The following is a 15,390-nucleotide window of genomic DNA, read 5'->3' as shown; positions in this document are numbered from 1 at the left end:
ACAACTACTCTTTACAGTTACACTTACTCCCAATAATTGTAATTGCCTTATTTAGTTTGGCACCAGAGATTGAAAAACAATACACCAAATGACTTTGACTCACCCACATAGTTTTTTGGTAGTTGACTAGTATTTATTATACTTTGCTATTCTCAAATTTCCACCATATTTTCTTTAAAGTGCCTTGTCTAATTTACTTGATATACTTACCCTCCCAACCCAATCAATACGTTTATTAAGTGCTAGTTAATTTAGGGTTGCACACTTTAGATATCGTTTGATGCGGGATAAGAATAATAATTTTGAGAATAATTTTTTTTTTATATTTGTTTTGAGATTGGTAATTTTGCGATTATTTTGAGGTACTAGAGACTTTTGAATATTACTTTCATTTTAAAAATCTCTTCAAATTAATAAAATAATTCGATTTGAATTGCTTATTCTAATTAATCACGATTTTCTACCACGTTCGCTTTGTAAGCCTAATTTAGTATTATTAAGGCACGTTTGATTGAAGAACAAGTCATCTCAAAATTAATTATCTCGAGATTATTATCCACCCTTAATATGGGATAAAAGTAACACTGCGATCTCGGGATAAGTTATTCCGCTATTTTATTCCAATCAGACATGAGATAAGCTTATCCTACTGCTAATTTCGGAATTAATATTCCCTTATCCTTTCTACCAAACGAGGTATTAAGTTAATATACGCAAAATTTAAAAGTTAGTTAAAACTAACACGTTAAAAAATGGTTATTTCTCAATTAACCATGAGATAAATGAGAACACTCCAAACTTATTAACATGGTCGAAATATATTTGGAAAAAGTTTATCGATCAATTTTTTACATGTTTAAAACAGGATATTCCAAGATATTATTACGCATAATGTGAATACCTATGTTTAATTTAGGTTAATTAACATATGTGATGATGTGAAAAGTCTAACAAAAAGACAAGTTGGCAATGAGTTTCACAAGTTTTAACTGACTTTTTTTTTCCTACTAACTTATAATATACGGCGTTTTGAAAGTTACACAAACAAGAAAGTTTCAAAGCAGCGATTTTATCAAAGAAAGAAACTTCTTGGGCCGTTCAACATCTAAGCTGTTTCTTTTTGTCCTTCATTTGCAATTTTCTGTCTTCATTTTAATCAGATTTTGTTGTGTTTAACAGTGTAATTAGAAGTGATTAAGAGCTAAGGTTTTTGAGATTTCTGACGTGTTGACGTCAGATTTCTGATCCAAAAATGTCTTTAATGTCAACAATAACTACAGTCTTTATCCTATTTTTTTTCTTTTTTTTGATTTGATTTATTCTTCTTCTTCGGCTTCTTTTAATATAATATAATATATATATGTACTTTGAAATTTACAAAATCTGATTATTAGTATTTTTTATTTACTCTGTTTTCTGGGGTATAGATTTTTCATTTTCTATTGAAGACGCGTTTCTCCGGTGATTGCTTTCTACTTTTTGATTTTGTTGACCGTCGCATGAGTGGACTTTGACTGGCCGTGATCGGAGTTTTTTCTCGATGGGGCAGTGTTGCAGTAAGGGTGTTTCCGGTGATAATGGTGGTAGCGTTGTTGCTGTCGGAGATGGAAACTCTGCGGTATCTACCAACAATCGCCCTAAACCACCACCTTCACCGGTACGTCAATCAGTCGGGAATGGGATGAGTTACACCAACAACAGTACGCCAGCTCACTCATTTACAGCCAGTCCGTTTCAGAGCCCGTATCCTGCCGGAATAGCTCCATCTCCATCTCCCGTTGGAACACCGAGAAGGAAATTCAAGTGGCCATTTCCACCGCCATCGCCGGCGAAACCTATATTATCAGCTATCTTTAAGCGACAGGGAGGGACGTCAGTAAAGCCGAAAGAAGGGCCAATACCGGAAGATGAAGGTGGTGAAGGTGAGGGACAACTTGATAAAAGCTTTGGCTATCCACAGAATTTGACATCAAAGTATGAATTGGGAAAGGAGGTGGGTCGAGGGCATTTCGGCCATACTTGTTGGGCAAAAGGTAAAAAAGGCGAACTCAAAAATCAGCCAGTGGCTGTGAAGATCATTTCCAAAGCTAAGGTGTGTGGTATGTGTATGCATTTGCTGCTATTTTTCACTCATTCATGATCTTATGAGGGTGCAGCATCACCCAATCTAGAGAAGCTTTTTAATTCAGATTAAATCCATAAGATATCATAGCTAGCTATATAATGTAGGTGGAAGTCTATTGTAGTTTCGGAGTTTTCCCTTTTCGGAATTTGGGAATTTTGTCCTGTACAATGTAAAACAGTGTTATGTCCATGGAATGTTTTGCGAAAAAAGTGCACATTGTAGAATACATGTTAATAGAAATCTAAGAAAAATGAATTGTTTCAAGCCAGTGTACCTATAAGACTAGATTAGTAATGGCGTAAGGCAATTAATAGAAACTTTAGAAGCTATAGCTGTTCTACAAGGTGAGTGATAATTTGCTGTGTTTTGCATACATATCTTTGAATTATCTGTTGGTGTTGAAACAAGTGCGCCCGACTTGATGGCATACTAAGACAACTAACCAGGGCCTCATTTGTCTCTGTCAATATTGATTCTCCATTTAGTCTGACTTATATATGAAATCCTGTAGTCGGAGACATTATATTTTTTTTTTTTGATTTGCACCGGGTGTCCGAGTCTCTTTGAGCCCCGACTAATCCCGGGGGTGCACAGGCCCTCGGCAAGGAGTTTCCCGCAAGTGCACCACGGTTAATTCAGGTTTTACCCAGTCCGATGGCCCTCAGAAATTGTTTGCACCCAGTGGGTTTCGAACTTGAGACCTTGAAAGGGAGCAAACCCCAAGGCTCAAGTCAATTGCCAGCAGGCCAACCCCTGAGGGTTTAGTCGGAGACATTATATGAAGCAGTTGGATGCTTGTCAGATACATCCATAAGCATTTTATTTAATTCTGGTGATTCTTAACACTTAAGGTTGTGTTTTGTAACACACACACATATATATAAAGGTGGACTGCAATTCAAATATATGCCACCCCCTTCTCTCTAAAGTGGGATCACCTTTACGTTGTGTGGATACTACCTTTTCTGGAAATGACATGGTAATAGGTCTTAAGTTTGACTTGGGAGTAGGCTGTTGATGGGATGAATGTTGTTTGGCAGATGACAACTGCTATCTCTATCGAAGATGTTCGCAGGGAGGTGAAGATATTGAAAGCCTTATCTGGACATCAGAATCTTGTCAAGTTTTATGATGCATTTGAGGATGCCAACAATGTCTACATAGTAATGGAGTATGTCTTTCTTTCTCTTCAATCTCGTCTTACTTCAGTTATGCTGATTTCTCTATAGATGCTTTCAATTAATGTCAGAAATCATTTCTTTACACTAATTTTATGCTTTGATAAGGTACCTCTTTATTTTATCAAGAATCTTCATTTCCAAACTTTTTACCTTTGATATCCTCCAGTTTGTTGGTATGATTGTTTGAAATGGCTTTAAGATAATTCTATCATGTTGGTACACTTTCAATTAGGTCACTCTTGACAGAAGTTTTTTTAATTTGTCAAAGATTTGTATGTCAGTGTAAGAGTAAGTTTTAGACTTCGATGATCTCAATTAATGTCAGAGACTTTTGAATTAGAATGAAAGAGGAACTAATGGCGCGGAATGGATATTGAGTATTCGTTGGTTAGGATGTGGTTGTTGATGTTGCCTTAACTTAATTATGAAGTGAGTTGTCTACTTCTTATTTTTCTTCCAATGCTTTCTTTCATAATAGGTTATGTGAAGGCGGGGAACTATTGGACAGAATTCTATCAAGGTAATTTTTGCTATTTGGATGTTAAGCATAATATAGAAACGCAAGTTAAATGTAAAATGCCTTTCTCTTTTCCTTCTCAGAGGTGGGAGATACACAGAGGAGGATGCCAAAAGTATTGTGGTTCAAATACTAAATGTTGTCGCCTTTTGTCATCTTCAAGGTGTGGTGCACCGTGATCTGAAGCCCGAGGTACTACATAAATCAACCTCACTAAAAATGTTCATGAATGTGAATCACATTTTGGGGAGATTTTCTCCGCTTATTCCACTGATCTAACTGCTTCTGTAACTTGATTTACTTGTAGAACTTTCTTTTTGCAAAGAAAGACGAGGATTCACCAATGAAGGTGATTGATTTTGGTCTATCAGATTTCATTAAACCAGGTAATGATTGCATTTGGATAAGACAGACAATTTTGATTTTATTTTTTCCTTTTGGTTGATTTATCACTTGTCATTTAATAACCACCGATGCCGTGGCTTCTTGAAAATGCACATAATCTACAAATAATCCCTTGAGTTTTAACTTCTGACTTCCTGCCCTCTTCTGTTATCAAATTTTATGATGAGGTGGGGCCTACCACATTTCAAAAGGTCTCTGTTAGGATGCTTCACATCTGAAAATAATCTCTTTTTCGTCTTGTGACAAATTTAAAAGATGCAGGTGTAATTACTTGGGTCAGTTTTGTAATTGTAGGTAAATATTATAATATACTACTCCCTCCATTTCAAGTTGTTTGTACTATTTTGACTTGACACTAAGTTTAAGAAAGTAAGAAAGTCTTTTGGATCTTGTGGTCTTAAATTAAAAATATGTCAAATATACCAAAATGCCTTTTAATCTTATGGTCTTAAACATGCAATGTGGAAAGTTGTAATTAAAGAGTTGCTAAAAAGGAAAAGAGGTATTTTTTTGAAACGGACTAAAAAGGAAAGTAGGACAAACAAATTGAAACGGAGGGGAGGGAGCAAAGGCGGACCCACGTTTGAGGGAGTGGGTGCACGTGCACCCGTTTACTTCAATTTTTTTTATGCGTATATACATGTATATACCTGAATAAGGATCATATAATTAAATGTGCACCCTGAAATACATAAGCTGAGTTGGTTCATTGGTCCGACAGTGTTCATTGTGCTTCTTCGCAAGCGGAGTGTCCTGAGTTCGATTCTGATGTTGCGTTTTCTTTTTGTCATTTTTCTTTCTCAAAAAAGGCATATTAAAAACCTCAGGCGAGGTTCGAACTAGAAACCTCAAAGTGTACACTGAGGGTCAAGACTATCCAACAATAGAGTGAACTATGTTATATTTTTGTTTAATTTATATTTATATATACCTTCGATGTTGTACTTGTTTGACAATATTTTCCTATGAAGTGTCAGTGCTTTGACTAACCCGCATCCGCCTTTAGTAGTGCCCCCATCGTCTTCAGGTTCGCCTCTGGGAGGGAGTAGTTACTGTGGAACACACTGCAGAAAGCACTCAGTAGAAACCTAATCATAATTAGGAAAGCAATCTTTATCTAAACGTTAACAAATTTCCACAGTAGCAACTGGTTGTTTCTTTAAAATATATCAAGTAAATCAGTTTAAGCTTCTTAATCTTAATAGGCAAAGACTCTTCCCTATAGTTTTAGGTTGTAGTGCTGTTTGTGGAGTTCTTGCCATTGTTCCACATTTTGCATAAAGGACATAGATCTTTGAGATGAGACCCGGCTTAGATGTAACCTTTACTTACTTATTTGGCAAAAGAGGTCCCTATCAAAAAATATTTGGCACAAGAGGTGAGCCAAATTACATGGTATAGCTCCAAGCTTTCTGTGTAAGGTGGTGATAGCTCAGTGGGGAAGTAAGACTTTCAGCTAGGAAGTTCAGCTGTGAATTTCGTTGTCTCTTTCCCAAAATGAGTCCCCGAACTATTATTTAAAACACTAGTTGTATAAATATTGGATGTCTAGAAATCAAAAGCAGCGGAGTTGATACCTCTTGTTTCCGCAGATGTTCAGTTGCTATAAGTAAATTGAAATATCAGCATGATTCTCTTTCTCTTTCTTTTATGATAATTTTTATCACCTTGGACAACAAGTCAGCTGCTTAACAAATTGATTTTAGGAAATGTCAAGATGAGTGAATTAGGTGTGATTTGAGAAGTTCTTCTGTAATTGGGCATGCAACTTTTCATTATTATCACACATGACAGTCGGTCAGTCACTAATTATTCTTTGCTAAGCCAGGTCTAATACTCCATTTCAATTAAGTTTCATCTCTGTGATAAGGATGTGAAATGCTTTATTTTGTTGATCCATTTTAATTGGTACTCCTGATTTATGGTGGTTTTTGCTTATGAAATTTGCTCTGCAGGGTATGTTCATTTACTTTCTGTATGATGTATGAGATTACCTATCCTTGTTAATTTGGTATTCAACACTGCCCTTAAGATGTAAACAATCATTTCTTCTGCTTTTACAGATCAACGTCTTAACGATATTGTTGGCAGTGCATATTATGTTGCTCCTGAAGTACTTCATAGGTCATATAGCATTGAAGCAGATATGTGGAGTATTGGTGTGATAACTTATATCTTGTTATGTGGAAGTAGACCTTTCTGGGCACGTACAGAGTCTGGCATTTTCCGTTCTGTGTTACGAGCTGATCCTAATTTTGAGGACTCGCCTTGGCCTGCAGTGTCAGCAGAGGCCAGAGATTTTGTGAAAAGGCTTTTGAATAAAGACCATAGGAAGAGAATGACTGCTTCTCAAGCACTGAGTAAGTTGTTTATGTTCAATTTATCAGCTTTATAACAAAAATGTTCCATTTATCAAGGACAAATACATAGACCGTCCCTCAAACATAGCACAAAATGTCATTTAGACACCTCATCTTCAGTCATGACCAGTTGAACACTTCTAATTGACTAAAATGTCCCATAAATACAAAACGCTGATGTGGCAAACCATGAATGAGACACTCATTTTTTGAGCGTGTAACATGCCTCTTTTCTGCTAAGTTTCTCATTCTCTTCTAAAATAATCCCCATCCATCAGAGATCACTATAGCAATCGTCCTTTCACTGTCTTCAATTTTCTCACTCTTCCTCGGAACCAGCCACCCTTGAACATATCTTTCTTCTTCCTTGCACGAACCACAGAGCTGGGGTTCAGCTCATAACAAAAAAAATTCGGGTCTCAATGTACGGATTAAAAAAGGAGATAACCAGAAGCTTCTAAAAGGCTGAGAGATGTTAAATTATTTGGCATCCCGCCCAAAGATGACACTGAGCCACTGCTGCCAATGACTTTACGGCCTTGGCCACAGAATCTCTAGAAACTTCCTCACGATCGATCTCGAAGACGTTCTATCACCACCATCATCGACTGTCTTAGCTCATCAATAACAGCATCCAACTCTGAAGCTTGCCCATCAACGAGCAGTCCTCTTTTCATCAGTTCAAATGTTGGTGGTTGCCTTAACACTTTCTTGAGCCTTCACCATTGATTTCTTAAATTATTCTTCTCTCTTTGTTTCTGATTTTAGCCTCTTCATTTTTTCCCTTGTTCTACTGATAACACCATCGTCCCATTGAGTAATTAATAGTTGGAAAGAGCATAGAAGGTTTAATCAGCCACCCCAAAGAATTGTTGTTTCTAAAGAATTGTTCCATGGTGGAGAAGCAAGATGAATGCATCTACAGTTGTTGCCTTGAAATTTTCTTGATAATACTGTTGGTAATGACCCAAACTTGTGCCACTAAGCTTCTGCAATTTTCTGAAGGGATTAAAAGGATTATGAAGAGAAAAGTACTGTTTTTGAAAGACCAGGAAAGGAGGGGACAAGCTGAAGATTAAATATTCATATTTTTCTGTTTGGGTATTATGGGATAACATGGTTTGTTAGAATGAAATGTGTCTTTATTTTATTGTTCTTCTGATACATCATCAGTGTGTGAAAGTAAATACGTTTTGTTTTGTGAGGTTTTATTCGCTGAAGGGTTCACAAAACACAATTCTGTCAAGTTTAGGTGTCCAAGACTCCAAGTTAGAGTTAAGGTGTCTAACTGACATTTTGTTCCAAGTTTGATGGATTATCTGTGTATTTGGCCGTTTATCAATGATGTGACAGGAAGATACTCTCTGCTTAGTGTCTGAATTTCTCTTGGCATGTATCAATTTCCATTAATTTTACTGTACATGCATTTCACCCTGTGGATCTGATGGATTCCTTTTGCATTTGCAGCTCATCCATGGTTAAGGACTGAAAATCCTTTTATACCCTTAGACATATTGATCTTTAAATTAGTCAAGACTTATATTCGAACATCACCCTTGAAACGTGCAGCACTGAAGGTAATTCCTATACTGGTGGTTGTCAGTTGTTGCTTATTTGGAGCATTCTTTTGAAGTCTTCTATCTTGAGAGTGTATATCATTTCAATCTATTCTTATAATGCAGGCTCTTTCAAAAGCATTGACAGAAGAAGAGTTAATATACCTCAAGGCTCAATTCAATTTATTGGAACCGAAAGCTGGTTCTGTGTCACTCGATAATTTTAGGATGGTTGGTGGTCTTACTGTATAATTTTTATTTCACAAAAAAATACAATTATTTGCGAAGTGTTTTTCGAACAATTCTCCATCTATCTTCCAATTCCTAATTGCATCATCGTGAATTGATTGTGCAGGCACTTATGAAACAAACAACTGATGCCATGAGGGAGGCCAGAGTTCTTGACATCATAAATTTGGTGAGACACCTATGCTATTGTAGTAACTTGTTCTGATTGTGTTCGTTTTCTCTCCGACTTCTATCATTTATGTATTCGTGCATGCATTACAATATTAACGTCCTAGATATCAATTCATGCTTTTAAGTGATAATCATTGGGTTCTAGAGTGAGGGGACATGCTTAGCATGTTTAATGCACTTGTTTATGATAACCTTGGAGAGGGCATAGAAGATAACATTGTTCTTGCAATCTTTTTCATCTTTCTGTGTCCTTACTAGTTAAACACTATGTTGCTCGAGCTCTCCAACAATGTTGCCATGCCCATCGCGGATCCTCCAAAAATGCATAGCTTTTGGAGGATCTGACACACACATGGTAATATTTTGGAAGAGTCTGAGCAACATAGGTTAAAAGGGACTCTTCGACCAAGATGTCACTCATTGTTTCTAAATTTAAATACAATGGGACGGTTATCTTTCTATTTCTGCTACTATGCCTCCTGTATATTGCTTAACTCATTTTTTTCACTCTTTCAAACAAGAAATAATATCATCTTCATTCTGAAAGCCCCGCTCTGAGTAGCATTTAAGTAAAAAGGTGTCATTTTCCTATGGCATTGAGGAATAGTTAGTTGCCAAATGAAAAGATAAATCCTAACAGTTTGTTGATTCCTGAAAAGCATGTGAAATTTCTTCTTTCTAGATCATAAATCCATGAACTTGCACCTTGTATCTTTTTGTTTGAACATAACATAACATCTTATCACTTCTACAATTTTGAACTCATATTTTTGTTTGTTAAATTGAAGCTGGAACCATTATCTTATAAGCAAATGGAGTTTGAAGAGTTCTGTGCTGCTGCAATTAGTACATATCAGCTTGAGGCTCTTGAAAACTGGGAACATATTGCTAGTGCCGCTTTCAATTATTTTGAGCAAGAAGGAAACCGTGTCATTTCTATTGAGGAATTAGCTCAGGTAAGCGAAGGGTGTACTGGCAGTGCCTGTATTTTGATCCATCTTAGCTATTTTTGATGTGATATCTGTGTTTGCAGGAAATGAATTTGGGCCCTACGGCTTACGCTTTTCTCAAGGATTGGATCAGACCATCCGATAGGAAATTGAGTTTCCTTGGGTATACCAAATTTTTGCATGGTGTGACAATGCGAAGTTCAAGCACAAGACATCATCGATAACATGGCTGCACAGAGCGCACACCAGTTGCTTCAAAGAGAGAACAAGAGATTATAGTTTCTATTCTTTTCGTTCTTTTTTTCTTTTGTGCAGTAATAGAAAGTGTTAAACTTATCTAGTGTCAAAGATATCCAATTGATGTTGTGAGGATCATTATTCTTTAATAACTAGCGATTTGGATTTTGGATCTGTGTAATTGATTTTTCTGGGGAAGAAAACTTCAAGGAGCATGCTGAATTGCTGTTTGACAATCTGAAGCTTAAAAAGTTCATTTCTTCTACAATTTACTAGCTAGGTAGTAGTCCTATTATTTTGGCTGAGCATATTCTGCTAGTGGTAATCAACCTACTAGAAAATTAAAGTGACTTGCATGTTTGCAGCTACTGTTTAATTGCGTTGGGCTAAGATAATCCAAATATATCCTTGCGTGATATTGTTCTCGTTTGATTTAAGTTTGCATGATTTTCTTTTAAGAGTATCTCTACACCTTATATGAAGACTATATATAGCTTCATTTTTTTTCCAGCTATCAATATGAGACTTTGACTCGTAGACATGCAAAGGTTGTAGGTCATGGCCCACACAATCACTACGCCAATTCTATACTTGTCTAGCGAACCATGGACTCTCGTATCAGTTTTTGGGCTAAATCAATTAGAGATACTATTAACATGATGTGATATTGTTTGCTTTGGACCAAACCAATACAATTTGTCCCAACATATCTAACACCATTAAAAATGTCCTACACCTTATATGGACCTTTTTTTTCCCCTTTTTCGCTATCAATGTGAGACTTTGTTTGTACATTCAACAATCTCTCCCTTAAATTAAGTTCTACAAGTGACCCATTACCATGAAATTTGGCTTATTCGGAGAGTCAGGTGTTTCGAGTGTTTATGACCGTCAAAATCGATAGGCCCTTTTTTTTTGTATGTATGTCTCCAAATTATGCGTAAAGGTTGTACATCTGCCTATAGACATGCAAAAGTTATAAGTAAAGGTTGTACATCGGGCTATAGACAATCAAAGGTAGTAAGTCGTAGTCCACACCATATTTCACTCCACTAATTTCATACTCATCTCGTCAGATCATTGATTCTAATATTAGCTATTGACTAAATCAATCCAAAAGCACAACATGGTGTGATTCTAATATTAGTTATTTACTAAAAATCAATTCAAAAACACACTAAACATGGTGTGATATTATCTGCTATGCGCCAAGTTAATATGATGATTTTCTCCATAAGGTCTCACACTAGGGGGTATTCCTATATCTTATACGTATTTTTTTTTTTTGAACTAACAATATAAGACTTTGTTCAGGCACCGAACATATTGATCCTAAAATATATATATTAAAAAAAAGATCAAGGGACTTCTAGATGGGAATTGCCATTTTCTTCATGTTTTTCTTAAGTAGACCACGCCAATAGCTGTTAAAGCAACATACAAAATTGGCAAATGGTCCATTAGCGAAGTGCTAAAATGCTTCTTAACAAGTCATTGACCAGATTGGTTTCTTACCTAACTAATCTTCAAACATTATTTCCACGTTTATAATCAAAGCATTAGTCCATGTTGTGCCTCAATAATCCACTACAAAAAAGTCCCTAAAGGGATCATCAATCAAGTGGATAATCTCAAATAAGAACATGATATTTTTGGGTTCCAACCACAGCTACAACACTTAATATGTGTGTCTATCTACTCAAATCTTTGTATAGCAATCTAGTGTAATTCCACCGGACTCGAAAGATAGAGTATACGCAGACCTTACTCATATCTTGAAGGTAGGGATCAAATTGTTTCCGATTTAAAATGCCCTAGGTAAAAAGGTTTGATATATAAATTATAACAAAAATAATAATATATGATATTTTTTTTTGATAATGATGTAAAATAAATAAAATTCTGGATTGAGCGGTTCAGGAATCCAATTATATTGGAGCGATATGGATAAAAGAACTTCCTATATTATACTATTCTATTCTCGATGACGAATGGTTTTGATAGTTCAAAGTAACAAGTGTGTAAACATTTTGTTGTGGTAGGGGGCAGGTGGATAGGAAAAACAACATTTGAATTTCCCCCATCAACTTAAAACAACTACTGCCAAACTAACAATTGACATATAACCGACGTTGACTATTATTGTATCATGTATGAACTCCCAACTATTCTTTTTTCAATTCAAAATAATATACGTATGGGAATCTTTATTACAATGTCTTTGGATAACACTATAGATTCCTCAAGTAGCATCTAGTGAATAGTGTTGTGTTCTTATTTTTAAAGATACTAAGCGGTTAGTTAAGGTTGATTTATTTTATTGACATTTTGGTTTAACGTTATCGTATTTAAGAAGAAGTTGTTTGTTTTAAAAAAAATACCTTCCATCTCATTTAATAGAAAAAAGGTTTAAGCTGGGACCTTAGGGGTACTTTAATCATTTTTGTTGTTTTATCTCGGGATAACTAATATAAGACTGTTATTTCAACCTCAGTTACAAATAACTAGTCCCGATACTAATTATTAATCACAAATTCCAAGATCAGTAACCAAACAAGAATAAAGCAATATTTAATTTTTAATTGAGGATTATTTATGCTTGTCCAGCCTACCAAACGATCCTAATCAGACCGTCTTAAAATTGTGATCTTTGGAGCGTATCTCATCTTATAATCAATTAATATATTATTTAGGGTACGATTACGATAAAAGAATTTGAGGAATATAATTGTCACATACATAATATTTATATCTGTTATTTTATTCCGTTTCACAACAACCTATTATGGGTTCTTTCCTAACGACACAACCGTCCAAGCGTATGAAGCTTGAGGCTTCTTCATTTTTGTTTATTCATTTAATATCTAAAATATATTGGCCTGACTAATTCGAATACACATCGGTAAGCTCCGTATTGTGGTTAAATCACTTAATACTCAGATTTTATATATAATTAAAGGTGGAGGAACTTTAATCATTTCACCACATTCCTCGATAGTATATATGAATGTTGAAGCTTGAATGTGCATGTAAAGTGTACATGAAAGAAGGATCTAATTGTTGATTTTTGTCAAGCTGAGGGTGGAATGTGAAAAACTAAAGAAACAAAATATTGGAGATGGGAAAAACATGTACTATCGCATCTTTTTTTTAAAAATAAAATAATTGTTGTTGAAATTTTCTTATATAAATTTTATGATAGTATTTTATTTTATTTTGGTTTGAAGTTGAGCCAAATCTTATAAGTCGTTTGATTCGTGGACTAAGTTATTAAGTTATCTTGAAATTGTAGTCATGTGAGAATAGTTTTTGGATTAACTTGAGTATCTATTACCGATAAAAAAAAGGTATTGTTACATTGATTTTTTGGGGTTGAAGTTGGCCAACCTTTAGAGAAGATGAAAAGTAAACCACACATTATAAACATACGAGAAATGAGGAGAAAGCACAAAGAATGGTGTCTAAAGTAAGGGAACTGAATATGATTGGGTGACACTACTTTTTCCCTTCAATTAGGGGAATTATATTCCACAATAATAATAGTAAGGTGCAACCTGTTGTAGAGACAGGAATGAATGCTTCCACTGTTTCATCCAATTTTAGCTACTTGCATTAATTAAAATTTATACTACCTCATGAAGCATGCCTTTAAAAGTTGAAATAAATAAATAAATAAAGAAAGTACATCATTTTTCTACTGTTTCTCAAATAAACAGTATATTTTCCGTTGGTAATCAAAGTTTGTCTTTAGCTAAGACAAAAGTACTATTGGTGATTTTTTTCGGTTGTTCAAATTTTAATAGATAAAAAATTCACATCAAATGTTATATTTCGTTATATCTTTTTATTGATTTGAGAGTCGAGATATCTGTTATTAAAAGTAGTCTTTGTTTAAAAAAAAATACATGTCCTCACGCACACCACGAACGAAGTGTTGGATTAGATTGCCAATTTAGTATTCCTTAGCATTTTCGTATCGGGGTTCATTAATCACCCGAAGAGTACACGAGCGCGTGCTGGGGACGGAAGGGAGATGCATGGATGGGGTACGAAGCACCCCGCGCGTGCTGCTCCCCATTCTTTAAACATGTTTGTACTAGGTATTTGTATTGATGGAGGCTTCCCCAGTCTTTAAACATGTTCGTACTAGGTATTTGTATTGATGGAAGATAGCAAAGACCTTATAGCATAATTAATCGAAATATAGACAAATTGATCTGAACACATCATAAATCTAAATGGATGCAAAAATTGTCAAACCTTTTGGAGTAGAGGAGTTGTGTTAAAGGAAACCATGCCACAAAATGATTAGTAGTCAATTTTTTATTTTTTTATTTTTGAGAAAATGCACATTAAAAATTTCCTAAGTCAAATGTTTTTTTGACATCCAAAATATGCCATGTGTGAGGGAAGTCAGAAGAGAATCCTCCCATTTTGCTTTTAGTCTAAATTAGTTGCTTACAGTTCATTTTTTTGGCATTATGGCAACTTGAGAAAATGTAGCATCTTCTTTCAAGATTAATGTCAAACTTTGCCCAAGAAAAAATTCTAGCACATGGCCCCTACATGGTTCCTGAGAGATCTATGATTTGATTTAGTCTTCTTATTCACATTATGATTAATTATGAAATCCATTAAACACCATTTGTTAGTGGAGCATTAAGCAAAGAAGTAATAATTGGTCTTTCATTCATGCAATAATCTCTCTCTATATATGGTGAGACATAAAAAATGGAAGTCACTTTAATTTATAAAGAAAATGGTAGGTTTCTCTACAGTCTTCTTTATATATAAATGAATTAATCATGTTTTCAAAGCAATGTTAAAATAATATAGTAATACTATGTATCTATATAATAGTACTACGTATTTTGTAACATAAAATAAGTCAGGGACGTGGTAGTATCACTGCATCTAAGGGTCACAACCTATTTGGATATAAACTATTATTCATAATAATGAAGATATGTTATGAATTAAACCTTCGTCTAGCAAAGCAGAAAAAGAAAATATCTCTGGACCTTGGTGCTATTCCAATTTTCACGAGGGCTTTTGGAACAAGCTTTTGATGAATTGTCGAAGCAGCCCACTTTAACATTTACGATAGGTAAAATCTATCAAGAGTGTTCACGTAATTCCATCTAACTTATACATGAGCCACAAATTTTCTTTAAGAATTCGTAGACACAATCTTCACAAAGCGTTACATGATAAATGCACTAATAGAAAGGAAGCTTCGAATTTTGGATTTGCATAACCCAAACAAAAGTTGACATGAAAGAGGAAGTGGAACCACAGAAATATGAAAACAAAGTATGAACAAACCAAGGCCATATTTTTATGGAGATTTTTAGTGATGTCAAATTGTGACATTAAAGAAAGGGACAAAAGTAGATTTGCAATAAGGTGTCAAGGACCTAGGACCTATCTTCCCTTCCCTTCCCACCAAAAACCCCTTTGTGGAGAAGCATCTTTCATCAATCCACTCAATAATCAATATTCTTAAACACCATTAAACACCATCGGAATAATAACATATTTATTGTAATTTTATTAATAAAGTACATCGAAGATAGAAAAGACAATGTGATAACAAAATAAAGTATGAAATAGATATGCGATAACAAAGAAAAGAGACG

General features: G+C 35.0%; 1 protein-coding gene across 2 annotated transcripts; it reads left to right on the top strand.

The window, feature by feature from the left end:
- Positions 1–1,335: 1,335 nt before the first annotated feature.
- On the top strand, positions 1,336–10,005 carry LOC102581410 (CDPK-related kinase 3-like). Of its 2 annotated transcripts, none has more exons than XM_006347429.2 (11): positions 1,336–2,092; positions 3,166–3,296; positions 3,785–3,826; positions 3,907–4,015; positions 4,131–4,209; positions 6,292–6,588; positions 8,056–8,165; positions 8,271–8,375; positions 8,500–8,562; positions 9,353–9,520; positions 9,598–10,005. In XM_006347429.2, the coding sequence occupies exons 1-11, from the start codon at positions 1,541–1,543 to the stop codon at positions 9,736–9,738; spliced, it is 1,797 nt and encodes a 598-aa protein (XP_006347491.1). In that variant the 5' UTR covers positions 1,336–1,540; the 3' UTR covers positions 9,739–10,005. The 2 variants fall into 2 exon arrangements, with proteins under 2 accessions (XP_006347491.1, XP_015164327.1); XM_015308841.1 differs by having other exon boundaries at positions 2,011–2,099.
- The last annotated feature ends 5,385 nt before the right edge of the window (positions 10,006–15,390 follow it).

This window comes from Solanum tuberosum, unplaced genomic scaffold, assembly GCF_000226075.1.
Source record: "Solanum tuberosum cultivar DM 1-3 516 R44 unplaced genomic scaffold, SolTub_3.0 scf00093, whole genome shotgun sequence".
Lineage (NCBI taxonomy): Eukaryota > Viridiplantae > Streptophyta > Magnoliopsida > Solanales > Solanaceae > Solanum > Solanum tuberosum.
Note: the sequence above shows the minus strand (reverse complement) of the source record. Positions and strands in the feature narration are given on the sequence as shown.